The 16,012-nt window shown below is 37.0% G+C and overlaps 1 protein-coding gene across 1 annotated transcript in view; it reads left to right on the top strand.

Moving 5' to 3' along the window:
• The window catches only part of YTHDC2 (YTH domain containing 2), a 99,801-nt gene extending 84,869 nt beyond the window's left edge, over positions 1-14,932 (top strand). Inside the window, exons 27-29 of the mRNA XM_006886680.1 lie at positions 9,792-9,995; positions 13,204-13,386; positions 14,845-14,932. Coding sequence (XP_006886742.1) covers positions 9,792-9,995; positions 13,204-13,386; positions 14,845-14,925 — 468 coding nt within the window. The 3' untranslated portion in view covers positions 14,926-14,932. The remainder of the gene's footprint in view (positions 1-9,791; positions 9,996-13,203; positions 13,387-14,844) is intronic.
• The last annotated feature ends 1,080 nt before the right edge of the window (positions 14,933-16,012 follow it).

The raw sequence follows: 16,012 nt of genomic DNA, 5'->3' as shown, positions 1-16,012 counted from the left end.
TACACAGTTGTATAATCACTGCCATTATAAGATAGAAAACATTCTGTCACCCCTAGAAAACCCCAACTACTTGAGTTGATTCTGACTCATAGTCTCCTAATAGAAACAAAGTAGAATTGTCCCATGAAGTTCCCAAGGCTACAAGTCTTTAGGGAAGCAGGGTGCCTCATTTTTTCCCCATTTGTAATGGCTGTTGGATTCAAGCTACTGACCTTTCAGTTAGCAGGTCAGTGCTTAATCTACCACACTTCTAGGGATCTTGTTGAATTGCCTCTAGTCCTTGGCAACCTTTTTTGTCTGTAGACTTTTTCTTACAGTTCATGTACAGTTACAAATTTGTAGCTTTTAGTGTCTATCTTCTATCACTTCCCATAATACTTTTTGGTTCATTCCATTTATATATCATTGTATGTGGATACTGCAGTTTGCTTAGTTGAGTGGCTGTGTAAACATTGCAGTTGTTTCCATGTAGCCAAGCTGTTGTGACTTTGTTGTTGTTGTTAGGTGCCTTCAAGTTGAGTACGACTCATAGTGACCCTGTGAACAAAAGATCTGAACACTGTTCTGTCCTGCGCCATTGTCACACTTCCTGACACACAACAGTCCATTGCAGCAATCAATGTGTCAGTCCACCTGGTTGAAGGTCTTCCTCTCCTTTGCTGACACTCTACCTCTCCCAGCATCATGTCCCTCTCCAATGAATGAATAGCCCCTTCTAGCAAGATGTCCAAAGTATGTGAGGTGAATTCTCATCATTCTTGCCTATGAAGAGCACTCCGGCTGCACCATCTCCAAGACATATCTGTTCATTCTCTTGGCCATCCGTGAGATGTTTAGTGCTCTTCTTCAACACCACAGCTCAAAGGTGTCAATTCTCTTTCTGTCATCCTTATTCATTGTGCAGGTCTCGGATACATAGCTTATAATTGGAAAGACTGTGGCCTGAATCAGCTGCATCTTAGTCCTCAGCTGACATACTACTTGCTTGCTGAAAGGGAGGAGGACTTGAAGCACTTGTTGCAGAAGATTAAGGAATGCCACCCTCAGTATAGATTGTGTCTCAAGAGAACAAACATTCTTACCAAAGGAACAATAGATAGTGCCATGATGGATGGAGAGGAGGTTGAAACTAAAGAGCTTTATCTTGTTTGGATCCACAATTAACACTCTTGTTATAAGCAGTCAGGAAATAAGGAGACACATTGCATTGCGAAAACCTGTAGTTAGGGACCATTCCAAATGTTTGAAGAGTAGTGATGTCAATTTGAGGACTAAAGTGTGTCTGATTCAAGTCATAGTCTTTCCGATTACTAGCTATTGTGTCTAGGACTGCAATAAATGTTAGTATATAATGTCTGTGCACATCACTGCTTCCAGGTCTTTGGGGTGTACACTTCACGCTGTTTTCTGAGTATTAAATTTATTTTTTAATTTTATGAAATCTATCTTAATCTTTTTTTTCTATTATGGCTCATAATTTTGATCATAAGAAAACTACATAATTTAGAGTAAGATTTTTCTTTTGTATTTTGTTTATAAGTTTTATAATGGAAGATCTTATGTAGTGGTATGGGATCTATCTAGAATTAATTCTTGTTTATTGTTGTTGTTAGGTTCCGTCGAGTCATCTGTGACTCACAGTGACCCTGTGTACAACAGCTCTGAACCCTGCTATATCCTTAGATAACCTTATTGTCTCTGACACACCTACCCCCCAACCACAGTCACTGAGTCAATCCATCTCATTGAGGGTCTTCCTCTCTTGCGCTATCCCTCCACCCTCCCAAGCATGACATTCTTCTCCAAGGACTGGTCCCTCCTTGCATCATGCCCAAAGTATGTCAGATGGAGCTTCAGAATCCTTGCTTTCAAGGAGCAGCCTGGTTTCACCCTCTCTAGGATGAACTTGTTTGTTCTTTTAGCAGTCCATGGTATAGTCAATACTTTTCACTAGCACCACAGCTCAAAGACATCAATTCTCCTTCTATCATCCCTAGTCATTGTCCAACTTTCTGATGTATAACATGTACTTGCGAAGACCATGGCCTGGATCAAGCACACTTTAGTCTCCAGACTGATACCGTTGTTCTTTAGTACTCAGGAGATGTTGCTGACAGCAGACTTTCCCAGTGTAATTCGTCTTTTGATTTCCTGGCTGCTGGTCCCAAGAGTGTTGATTGTGGAGCCAAGCAAACTAAAGCTGTTAACAATCTCAATCTCTTCACCATGGGACAAAGGTCATTATTTGACTTATGGCTTTGCAGTTGCTCATTATTAATTGTTGAAAAGGTTATTGTTTTTCTACTTGATTAACTTGACATCTCTGTAAAAAATCAATCGAATGTGTCTATGTAGTCTATTCTGTGTGAACTCTGTTCTGTTGTTCTGTATATTTTTTCTCCTGCCAGTCTGACACTGATTTTATTAAAGTAAATGTATAGCAAGTTGTAAAATAAGTTAATGCTTTCCCTGTAATGTATTTTTTTTAAAGTATTTTGGCTATTGTGTGTTATTTGCATTTTTGCATACATTTTAGGACCAACCTGTCGATTTTTATAGAAAAGCTTCTGGGTAAAATAAGTGGATTTACATTAAATTTATAGATAAATTGGAAGAAAATTGAGAGTTAACAATTTTATTCTTCTAATTCATAAGCATTGTATATGTCTTCATTTATTTAGATTTTTTTTCATTTCCTTCTATGGTATTTTATAGATTTCAGAGAATCGGTCTTACATAACTTTTTGTTAAATTTATCATCGAAATAGTTAACATTTAGAGAATAAAATTTGTTTCCAGTTGATCATGGCTACTATATAGTATGGGGGCCCTGGTGACCTAGTGGCAAGAAACTGCATTGCAATCCCAAAGACATGCAGTTCGAGGCCACCAGCTGCTCTGCAGGAGCAGAATGGACAGTCTCCTCCCATGCGATAAACTGCCTCTGAAAACCCACTGGAGGGTCAGCTATGGGTTGGCTCCAACTCTATGGTACATGATAACAACAGTACGTAGAAATATCTTTTATTTTAAAAAAATAAGCCCACTAGCCCTTCACTTTACTGGTACCCTTTTCTTTTTTTGTAGAGTTACAAATATGTAGCCTTTTGTGTTTGTTTCACATAATTTATCTTAATGCATTCTTCTTGTTAGGTGCTGACGAGTTGATTACTACTCATAGTGACCCTATGAAGAACAAATCTGAATCCTGTCCTATCCCGTGCCATCCTCACACTTACTGACTGATTAGGGCCTATTGCAGCAGTTACCCTGTCAATCCACCCAGTCTAGGATCTTCTCCTTCACCAACCCTCCATCTTTCCGAGTATCATTTCCCTCTCTAAGGCATACCCCTCCTAGCAACATGCCCTAAGGATGTGAGACAAATCCTTATCCTTGCCTCCAAAGAGCATTTTGGCTACACCCTCTCCAAGATAATATTGGTTTGTTCTTTTGGCTGTCCATATTCAGTATTCTTCAACACCACAGCTCAGAGGCATCAGTTCTTATTCTATTATCCTTAATCATTGTTCAGCTCTCAGATGCATAGGAAATGTTGGAAAAGACCATGGCCTGAATCAGTCACACCTTAGTCCTCAAACTGACATCATTACCCCTCAATAATTTGAAGAGGTTTCTAACTGCAAACATTTCAGTGCAGTATTTTTCCTGATTTCCTGACTGCTGGTATCAAGAATGTTAATTGTGTATCCAAGTAAGATGAAGTTGTTGAAAGTTTCAATCTTTTCTCCATCTATCAGATGTTGCCTATATAGGTCCAGTGGTATGAATTTTTGTTTTCTTGACATTGAGATGTAATTCATATTGAAGACTGCATTCCTTGATCTTACGCAACAAGTGCTTCAAGCTCTTTCACTTTCAGCAAGCAAGGTTGTTTCATCTGCATAATGCAGGTTATTGATGAGTCTCCCTCCAATCCTGATGCCACATTCCTCTTCATAGAGTCTAGCTTTTTGAATAATTAAGTGTTCTGGGATTCCCATTCTTCTCAATGCCAGGCCCAACTTGTCATGATCCACACAATCAAATGCCTGTGCATAGTCAATAAAGCACAAATAGACATTCTTCTGGTATTCTCTACTTTGAGCCAGGTTGCATCTGACATCAGCACTGATATCTCTGGTGCCATTGCCTCTTCTAAATCCTGATTGAACTTCTGGCATTTCCTTTTTCTATGTTCTAGCTGTTTTTTTATGATCTTCAGCAGTATATTGCTTGTATGCTATATTAATGATAGTATTTGATAGATAGTTTCTATATTCTGTTGGATCACCTTTCTTGAGAATGGGAACTCTTTCAGTCTGTTGGCCAAATATCTGTCCTCCAAATTTCCTGGGATAGACTGGCAGTCTCATACAGGGCTTTATTTTTAACCAGTACCTTCAATTCAGTTTTTGCTTCCTCCTTCATTACCTTCATTATGGCTCCTGCTCATATGGTACCTCCTGGAAATTTTCAGTATCGATAGTTCATTTTTGTATAGTGATTCTGTGTATTCCTTCCATCTTCTTTTGATGTTTTCTGGGTCATTCAATATATTGCCCATAGCATCTTTCAATATTGTGATTCAAGGCTTAAATTTGTTTTTAAGTTCTCTCAGCTTGAGAGAAGCAGAGCAGAGTTCTTTCTTCCATTTTTATTCTCCAGTTACAGCTCTCTGCACATTCCATTATAATTCTTTGCTTTGTCTTCTCAGGCTGCCCTTTGAAAGCTTCTATTCAACTCTTTAACTTTGGCATATTTCCCCTTTGTTTTGGCTTTTCGACACTCTAGTGCAATATTTAGAGTTTCTTCTGACATCTATTTTTTTTTTCTTTCCCATCTGTATTTGTAATGACCTTTTGCTTTCTTCATGGATGATATCCTTGAAGCTCATCTGATCTTGGATCATTGGTGGTCAATGTCTCAAACTTATTCTTAAGATTATCTTGTAATTCTGATGGAATAGATTCAAGATCATATCTTGATTCTCATGTACTTATTTTAATTTTCTTCAGCCTCAATTTGAACTTGCATATGAGTAATTGATGGTCTAACCCACAGTCTGCCCCTGGACTAGTTTTTAACTGCCAATAGTGAGCTTCTCTAAAAATTTCTTCCACAGATATAGTCCTTCTTATTCCTTTGTAGCCCATCAGGTGAGGTGCATGTGTGAAGTTGTCATTTGTCTTTTGAATTTGTCATTTGTCATTTGTCTTTGCAGTTAATAAATCATTGAAAATACAAAATTCAATAATTCTATTTCCAGCCTTATTTCTATCAAATCCATATTTTCCAAGTACTATTCCTTCACTGTTTTCAACTTTTGCAGTCACTAGTTATTATTAATGCTTCTTGAGTGCATGTTTGGTCAATTTCAGACTGCATGATTTGATAAAATTCTCAATTTCTTCCTCTTTGGCTTTGGATGTAGGAATGTATATTTTACTAATAATAATATTAAAGGGTCTTCCTTGTATGCGTATGGATAATTTCCAATCACTCACAATATTGTATTTCAAGATAGTACTTGAAATTGACTTTTTGACTGTGAATGCAATAACATTCTTCTACTTTTCATTCCTAGCATGCTGTTGTTGTTATATACTGTTGAGCCACCTGTGACTCATAGTGACCCTATGTATAACAGCTCTGAAGCCTGCCCTGTCCTGAGCCAGTCTCACTGATTCCAACACACCTACCTCCATTGCCCTAGTACCTGTATCAATCCATCCGGGGTCTTCACTCTCCTGTGCTGTCCCTCTACCTTTTCCAGCATGATGTCCTTCTTCAAGGATGGGTCCCTCTTGGCTACATACCAAAAGTATGTGAGATGGATCTTCAAAATCCTAGCCTCCAAGGATAAACTTGGTTTCACCCTCTCCAAGACAGTCCTGTTTGTTTTCTTGGCTGTGTGTGGTATGTTTAAGACTCTTCTCCAGCACCACAACTCAAATGCATCAATTCTTCTGTCATCTTAGTCATTGTCCAGCTCTCTGATGCATAGCAAGTAATTGCACAGACCATGGCTTGAATCAGATGCACCTTAGTCTCTAGACTGACATCGTTGCTTTTCAGTACTCTGAAGAGGTCCCTGACAGCATATTTACCCCATGCAATTTGTCATTTCCTCACTGCTGGTGCCAAGAATGTTGACTGTGGAGCTGAGCAAGCTGTAATTGTTAACAACGTCAATCTCTTCTCCATCCATCATGGTGTGGTCAGTTGGCCCAGTGGTGAGAATCTTTGTCTTCTGGATGTTGAGCTTCAATACATATTGAATAATATAGTCCTTGACCTTCAAGCCCTGGCCAGTTCCAGCAAGCAAGGTTGTTTCATCTGCATAACCGAGGTGGTTGATTCCAAGCATAGTATACCACATGATTATCTGATTCAGAGTGACCAAAGCTTGTCTGTCTCATCTCACTAATGTCTAGTATGTTGATATTCATACATTCCATTTAATTTTTTATAATTTCTAGGTTTTCTACATTCAAGCTATGTATATTCCATGTTCCAATTATTGTTTTTCCTCCTGTCAGCTTCTAATCTTGGCTTTACTACTACACTACTATATACATTCCTCTACTGTTTATAGGGTTTTCAAAGACCTATTATTTAGGAAGTGGATGACCAGTCCTGCTTCCTAGTCTGTCTTTATCTGGGAACTCTACTAAAACCTGTCCACCCTTGGTAACCCTTATAGCATTTGAAATACCAGTGGCATAGGTTTCAGTATCACAGCAACCCACAAGTTATCTCAGTACAGTAAACTGACAGAGAAGTGCTGTATTAATCAGAACTATCTTCCCACCACACACAACAAACTGACAATTTAATTTGTAACTCTAATAGCAAATCAGTCTTCATCCCAGGCCCAAGGCCTGCAAGCTTCTAATCACTGACTTCTAATCAAAATGTCCCACCCACCTACCAGGTCCTAATTGGTTTAAACAAGAGACTTCCAACCCACAACTGATTGCTTAATTAAATAAAAATGACAAAACAGGTTATACCTGATTGTTGATTAAATCAAAAGGACCAAACAGCTTACACCTGATTGATGATTAACTCAAAAGGGCCAAACAGCATGTACTTGATTGTTAATTAAATAGAAATAACCTACTTTCCAGAATCCAACTGCTTCAAACAAGAGGCTCTTCAGCAGGCCCCAACCAACTTGTAATCACAAAGGCCCACCCAGTGGGTCCCAATGCATTCTAGCTGAGTAATAATTCAGGAATGGATGTTTTCTGGGTGATACAAACAGTATTTCCTCCCAATCTGGATGCCATTTATTTCTTTTACCAGAACTTCCAGTAAAATGAGTATGAACTTCTTTGCCTTGATCTTAGGGGAGAAATATGAAGTTTTTCCATTATTGGGAGGACACTTACAGTTTTGTTTTTGTTACTAAATTTTTTATTAAACTGTTATTTTATTTATTATAGCCAACTGTTTTATCTCTTAGTTCCCCTTAACATTGCCATTTTTAACCCTGCCCCTCCTCCAGGTTCTAAGTAATTAAGCAGGAACTAAAGTAAAACTGACTCATTCAATCATAAGTACCACAGTCTTATCAACAGTCTTGGCCTAAGTTTTCTGGTTCAGTGACCTGACAAAGTGTCACACGCATACAAGCTCAGTCAGTAGAAAAAGTTATTTTCTAACTATGGCTACTGGCTGCTACTTCTATGTTGTGGACCGTCGTGTCATTGTTGGGATCTTTTGAATTGATTTTGACTCATTGTAACTCCTTGTGACAAAAGAGGACTACCCCAGACAATTTCCTTAGTTGTAATCTTTACAGAAGTAGATTGCTAGATTTTTGTCCCACAGAACTGCTAAGTATGTTAACAGGCAAGCCCTTAATCATTGCACTGCTAGGGTTCTTTGTATTGCAAGGAAATTTGTCAGGTTGAGGAAGTTTATTTTAGATATAGGTTGCCTAGAGTTTTGATTATGAACAATTTTTAGATTATTTTCAATACTTTCCCCCTCCTCCAAAACAAACATAGCTCTTCATTTTTTAATATAATGCCGCTGTTGTTGTTGCTATACTTTTTTTCTTTTAGTCCTTGTTTTTGTATTATTTTCATACATTTTATTACGTATGTTTTAGAGGAACTCTGGTGGCCTAATGAGTAGGAGTTGCCCTGCCAACCCAAAGGCATGTGATTTGAATCAACCAGATGCTCTCAGGGAGAAAGATAAGCAATATTTTCCATGTGATTATAGCTTTTGAAAAGTTGCTTGAGGGTCAGATATGACTCAATTCTGACTTGAGGACAGATAACAACATAACATGTTTTAATTGCTACAATGTATTATTTTTACATTAGTGTTTTACCAAGACTTATGTAAAAAAATGTGTTTTTTTAAAAAATATTTATATATTTTCCCCCTTGTGGTTTTCATTATCTTGTTTAGATGTAGGCTTTTATTTTGTATTTCTATCTTCTCCTTAAGACCTTCTTTTAATATTTCTGCTAGTGCATGTCTTTTGAAAAGGATCTTTTTAACTTTTGCTGGAAAAGACTATATGATTGTTTATTTCTGGAATACAAATTTCACTAGGATATTGACTTTCTTTCATTAAGGTAAATCTGTCTCTCCTCTTTATTTTGACCTATACCGCTTTGCACAATTTTTTTAATGCTCCTCTCTCTTCTTTTCTGAGACCTTAAATACGTAATTTTATCACTTGATATATTTCTACAGATAACTGATACTCTCTTCATTTGATTCACTTGTTTTTCCTACTCTATTTCATTTTGGATAATTTCTATTGTCATGTCTTTTAAGTTTACTAATCTTTTCTTTGTAGTATCTATTCTGCTGTTTAATGTTGTTTTCCTTTTCTGTAGAGAAATGGAGCAAGTAAGGAATAGCTATACAGGTGGTGTGTATGTGTGTTAATGTGTGTGCAAAGAGAATGATTCATTTTTGATAAAAATGAATATGATACAGGGCTAAAAAGTCCAAAATGTATAGGTTAGGTGACTGGCTAGAAATGCAGTCTTCTGTCACAAATTGGTACCTCAGGCTGCAGGAAAGAAGGAAGGTTTTCTATATTTTCTTTGCCCTCAACAAGCACCTGAATTGGTTCTTGGTCTTCAAAGGTGACCCAGACCTTTGTTTCTGAAGAATCTGACCAATTAGTAGTCCTACTTGACTGGGGTTGTTTCCATTATCTATTGACCTTAATCACAAGGCATGGCTGTACCAACAATCCAGTTTCCCTATGATAATCAGGATGAGTAACACCAGTCAGTGTAACTCCATTATTTGCCCACTTATTCAAAGGCAAAGGAGTCCATTGTACCCAGGTGGTAGTCTTAACTTCCAGTGCAGAGGAATCACTGTTGTGTTTACTGGTGAAAGCATTTATCCTTTTAGCAGTAAGACCAGTAAACTAGAATAGTGAGATTCACAGGATGAGGAAACAAAATTTTGCTCGTGGATCTCTAAGCGTTAATGAGTGACACCACAGCCATTTATATTTTCATATTTTGGAAGTTTATTAAAATATTTTCTGAAAGTACTTTTTGAGTATAAATGAAAGCTGGTAACCATGATCCTTTCTTGATAAGGGTTTTTGAACTTGGTTTTGGCTGTTTAACCTTATTTTGATTGAGCTTGCCTATCTTTTCAGGCATAATAGAGGTATTTGCATTGTGGGATATTTGGTAAAATATTTTGGTATATATGCTTATGAAGATGTATCAATGGAGCCTGTTGATTTTGAAAGGTCAAATTTACCTTTCAAAAATTTATGCATTCTTTTGTAGGGCTCAAAATCTCCTTCACCAAGACCAAACATGCCTATTCGATACTTCATAATGAAGAGTAGCAATTTGAGAAACCTTGAGATTTCTCAACAGAAAGGTATCTGGTCTACAACCCCTAGTAATGAGCGGAAGCTAAATCGAGCCTTTTGGGAAAGCAGCATGGTTTACTTGGTATTTTCTGTTCAAGGATCTGGACATTTCCAGGTGAGCCATCCTGAAACAGTAAAATGGGGTTGTTCTGACTGCAGTTTGTTTGTTGTTGTTGTTGTTGTTGTTACGTGCCATTACATTACCTGCGACTCATATACCTGCGACTTATAGTGACCCTATGTACAACAGTTCTGAAACCTGCTCTTTCCTGAGCACATCTCATTGACTTCGACCCACTTACCCTCATTACCCCACTCATTGTGTCAATTCATCTCATCTGAGGTCTTCCTCTCCTATGCTGTCCCTCCATCCTTTCAAGTATATGTCCTTCTCCAGGGACTGTTCCCTCCTGGCCATGTACCCAAAATATGTGAGACAGATAAATTCTATATAATATCCTAGCTTTCAAGGAGAAACTTGATTTCATTCTTTCCAAGACAGACCTACTTGTTCTCTTGGCAGTCCATGGTATGTTCAGTACTCTTCTCCAGCACTACAACTCAAAAACATAGATTCTTCTGTAGTCCTTAGTCATTGTTCAGCTCTCTGGTGCATAGCAAGTAATTGTGAAGACCATGGCCTGGATCAGGTGCACCTTAGTCTCTTCACTGACATCGTTGCTTTTCAGTACTCTGGAGAGGTCCCTGACAGCAGATTTTCCCAGTGCAATTTGTCTTTTGACTTCATGACTGCTGGTGCCAAGATTGTTGATTGTGAAACTGAATATGCTAAAATTGTTAACAACCTCAATCTCTTCTCCATCTATCATGGTGTTTCCAGTTGACCCAGTGGTGACAATATTTGTCTTTTTGATGTTGAGCTTCAATCCATATTGAAGACTACAGTCCTTGACTTTCTGCAAAAAGTGCTTCAGGTCCTGGTCAGTTTTAGCAAACAGGTTATGTCATCTGTATATTACAGGTTGTTGATGAGTCTACCTCCAATCCTGATGCCACATTTTTTCTTCTAAAGGGCAACCTCCCCAATGATTTGTTCTGAATGTAAATTGAAAAGGTATGGATACAAGACACATCCCTGACACACTCCTTTCCTAATTTTGATCCACAGTGTTTCCTTGCCCTTTTCTGAGGACTCCTTCCTGATTTGAGTATAAAGAAAAGAAAGAAAAACAAAAACAAAAAACACCCCCAAACCAACTGCAATCTGCCTTTGAGTTTCATCAGAATTCAAGAATATATTTTACTGGATGGTAAATGAGGAATATATTTCTCCTTCTAAAGAAAATTATAGAACTGTGATCTTGGTTTTGCCTTATCTTGCTTTCAAAAGCCTCTGCAGAGTAACAGTTTCTTTTTGAAGACAGTTTTAAATGTGTTAATTCTCAGGTAGATTAAAAACAATAGGAAGTGTAATAGATCAAGAAAGTAAGTGTTAACAATCAAAGGAATGTAATTCATCTTGACTTACTGTGTATTGTTGTGTATGCCGCCGAGTCACTTGTGACTCATAGCGACCCTATGTACAACAGCTCTGAACCTTGCTCTATCCTGTGACAACTTCACTCTCTGTGACACACCTACCTCCATTACTCAGTCACTGAATCAGTCCATCTAATTGAGGGTCTTCCTCTTTTGCACTGTCCCTCTGCCCTTCCAATCATGATGTCCTCTCCAAGAACTGGTTCCTCCTTGCAACATGCCCAGAGTATGTCAGGTGAAGCTTCAGAATCCTTGCCTCCAAGAAGCAGCCTGGTTTCACCCTCTATAGTAGGAATCTGTTCTCCTTGCTGTCTGTGGTATGTTCTACACTCTTCTCCAGCACCATAGCTCAAAGGCATCAATTCTCTGTCATCCCTAGTCATTGTCCAGGTTTCTGATACGTAGCAAGTAATTGCGAAGACTGTAGCCTGGATCAGGCGCACCTTAGTCTCCAGACTGACATTGTTTCTCTTAAATACTCTGAAGAGGTTCCTGAAAGCAGATTTTTTCCAGTGCAATTCCTCTTTTTATTTCCTGGATGCAGGTACCAAGAGTGTTAATTGTGGAGCCAAGCAAACTAAAATTGTTAACAGTCTCAGTCTCTTCACCATTTATCATGATGCTGCTAATCAGCCTAGTGGTGAGAATCTCTGTTTTCTTTATGTTGAGTTTCAGTCCATATTGAAAGCTGCAGCAAGCACTGCTGGTCTTCCTCAGTTTCAGCAAGCAGGTTTGTGTCTGCATAATGCGGATTGTTGATGAGTCTTCCTCCAGTCCTGGTTGCACATTCCTGCTGATAGATCTCAGCCTTCCAGATGATCTGTTCTGCATATAGATTGAAAAGGTGTGGAGATAGGATACATCCCTGGCATACACACTTTCTGATTTTGAACCATGCAGTGTTTCCTTGCTCTGTTCTGACAACTGCCTCCTGGTCCAAGTATGGGTTTTTGCATAAGTACAATCAAGTGTTCTGGGACTCCCATTCTTCTCAAAGTTAGCCACAGTTTGTTGTGATCCACACAGTCAAGGAAACACGATAGACATTTCTCTGGTACTCTGATTTCAATTAAGATCCATCTAGCATTAACTATTATATCCATAGGACCACGGCCTCTTCTAAACCCAGTCTGCACATCTGCCAGTTCTCTGTTGTGCTATTCTAGTTGTTTTTATATAATTTCCAGCAGAATCTTGCTCGCCTGTGATATTAATGACATTGTTTGATAATTTCTGCACTCTGTCGGGTCACCTTTCTTTGGAAAGGGAACAGATATAGAACTCTTCCAGTCAGTTGGCCAGGTGATTGTCCTCCAGATTTCTTGGCATAACTTGTTGACTGCATCCAGGGCAGCGTTTGTTTGTTGCAATGTGTCAGTTGGTATGCCATCAATTCCTGGGGCCTTGGTTTTTTGCTAATTCTTTCAGAGCAGCTTGAACTTCTTCCTTCATCACCACAGACACTTGCTCATATGTTGTTACATGAAATTGTGTGTCAGTCCAATGACTAATTTATTATATGTTATAACTATAATTTTCAGAAATAAGACTTTGTAGGCTATTTTATAGTCACTTATGATGGAATAAATGTGGTCTTTAGAGTTATTGCCACATTATTTAGAGAATATTTGAAAGTTGTTGAAAGTATTTGTTAGGAGATGGAAATTTATCTTCTAAAATGTACTATTAATGGATTCTTTTCATGAAAATGTAATAAACTGCTAATTTTTGTTTTATATATTATTTTTTACTTTAAGAATTTAGAGTATTATCAGGTAAATAAAATTTAATATCTTCTTCACTCCCTTCTCCTTTGCCTACAGGGATATTCTAGAATGTCTTCTGAGATAGGAAGGGAGAAGAGTCAGGATTGGGGTTCAGCTGGACTAGGAGGAGTATTTAAAGTGGAATGGATACGAAAAGAAAGTCTTCCCTTCCAGCTTGCACACCACTTGCTCAATCCTTGGAATGACAACAAGAAAGTCCAGATAAGCAGAGATGGACAGGTATACCCTAGCATTTACAGTGCTTTCCTCCACTTTGTTCTTATTTTGCTTTGTTGTTATTTAGTGATTTGTTTGACGAGCACATTTCTTGAGAACTTGGGAAGCTTTCAGATTTATAAGAGAGTGAGTAAAAACTTACTTGCAAATGTGTCTGATAGAGCTTGTTGCTTTTTAAATGCTTTTGTTTATTTTGTTTAAGGTTAATGTCTATCTGTCATTGTCATGGCATCTATAAAATATCATAGGTCACTTCCTAAAGACTCTTATCTTGCTAAAGATAGAACCAAAACTGAATGCAACTCTGAGTTAATTTGGCTAAAATCTTAAAAAGAAATTAGTACTTCTTTATAGCTTTAACCAATTCTATGAAGGGATCTCTGGTGGCCTAATGGTAAGAAGTTGTACTGCCAACCCAAAGACAATTCAAATCCACCAACTCTGCGGGAGAAAGATGGGCCATCTCCTCCTGTGTGATTTACAGCTTCTGAAAAACCCACTGGAAGGTCAACAGTGAGTTGCTTCTGACTCTGCAGCACATAAAAACAATTATATGAAGTAAACAGCAGACTTTTAATGCTTTTCTTCTTTGTTTTATTTCTATTTTCTTTTTCTTTGCCTTGATGCTGTTAACAAATTTTAAACTGGTTAAGGTGATAGAAAATAGCATATGTTGACCAAATAGTATACTAATTGCTTTTTAAAATCTAATCTTTATTCATAAAATGAGTTACTAGGTTAGTTTTATATGGGGGAAAATACATTCAAACAATTTAGTTTTACCAGAGATTACTTAACTAATAGCTAATTGAATTAATGTGATTTACCTCAAATCAATAGTCAAAAAGTGTTGGATTTTTAAGTGGCTATCAGAGATATAATGAGGTTGGCACAGGACAGGACAAGGTTCAGATCCATTTTTATAGGGTCGCTATGGGTCTTACCAGACTCAATGACACCTACCAACAATAACAATAACAACATCAAAGATATCATGCTACAAGGGGATAATAATTTCTTTTAAATTGCATAGAGACATTTTAGCTTTTATTCTATAGTAATGTCTTCCAAATAAATGCAGTTTGTTGAAAAACAAAACAAAATATATATGTTTTACAGTAAACTTTTGAAAGCTCAAGCAGAGTGTTTGTACTGAGATGCTACTAACAACAACCCCACCATTTTCAGATAGTAAAAGCATCCAGATGTGTTTGATGGAACTCTCTTACCATTTTAGCACAAAAAGTTAAGATTTTTACAGGTTGGCACTTCAAGTCTATAAGTTGGCTTCTTAAATGGAATCTTGGAGAATTAAAGCAGTACATCTTATTTAACTGTTCTAATAGAAAAAAAATTCAATGTGATATTAAAAATATTTACTAGCATAGGCTTGGTGATTTTAAAACACTGCATAGTTTAATATAAGTCTTGTATATTCATTTTGACTTTTGATTTCTCTAGGAACTAGAACCTCAGGTTGGTGAGCAGTTGCTGCAGTTGTGGGAACGCCTTCCACTGGGAGAAAAAACTACAACTGATTGACACTCAGGTTACGACATATGTGGTTTTGATAACTGGTGGTATTTGTATCACTTTGAATGTCTTTCTTATTTATATTTTCTTCATTTTACTTTTCCAGAACTTTTAGCTACTGTAGAACATCATGCCTATTTATCACCACCAAATGCACTGATTCTGAAAACCGAGATAAAGTTGTGTGTTTTAAATGGGCTTCTTCAGTTTAGAATATTTTACAATTACTCATGTTAATATAAAAAAGATCATTTTAATTTTTATAATGATCACAGGCAGTGGTCACTTAGTATTTGTAATTGTAGGTTTATCATTGAATAAAATACTATATGTTATTTAACAGTGTTAAACATTGTTAACTTAAAATTAAACTTTTTATGTGTTTAAAATGCTGGCTTACAACTATTATTAATGATTTTTTAAATACAAAGTAAATTGTTTTCTTGTAATAAATGCCTGTACTATTACATTTGAACACTGTTTCATAACAGTCAACTTCTGAGGTGTATATTAAAAACAAGCAAAATCAAATAAATTGTAAAAATGTAACTTTTAGAACCAGTGCATAGTGATAAGGGCTATTCATGCTGACGTTATAAACTTGAGATATACGAAGGCAAAATGCAGAGAGAAGTATTCTTTATTGGCAATTAAGAAATGTAGTGAAATCTGAAAAAGGTAGAGGGTTCTTCCTCAGTTTTGATCAAATAAAATTAAATGCTCAGTTTCCTACTTCATTTAACTAGGTTATATACCATACCTTTTCCCTCCTTCCATGTTTCAACCTTCATAGGTCTCTCAAGTGAATGCAGTAATTATTACTTCTTTATTTTTGCCAGGTAAATTTGATTTGAACAAGCTTAAAATTTTCATACAAATTCAGTCAAGTTTAAGTTTAAAAATAAATCACAAATTACCAGTGATAACTTGGTTGATGTATATGTTCCAAATTAAAGTCGGAGCAGCACAACACTAAATGTCATGTTCTATTTTAGTTTTCAGTACTTTTTCTCCAATTTATATGTTGGAGATGATTATTATTGTTGTATTTATGGTTTAATAAATGAAAGATAATATAAATTTATGCTGGTGCCAA

The sequence above is a fragment of the Elephantulus edwardii genome, unplaced genomic scaffold, assembly GCF_000299155.1.
Source record: "Elephantulus edwardii isolate Elephantulus edwardi_28Jun2011 unplaced genomic scaffold, EleEdw1.0 scaffold00050, whole genome shotgun sequence".
Taxonomy (NCBI): domain Eukaryota; kingdom Metazoa; phylum Chordata; class Mammalia; order Macroscelidea; family Macroscelididae; genus Elephantulus; species Elephantulus edwardii.
Note: the sequence above shows the minus strand (reverse complement) of the source record. Positions and strands in the feature narration are given on the sequence as shown.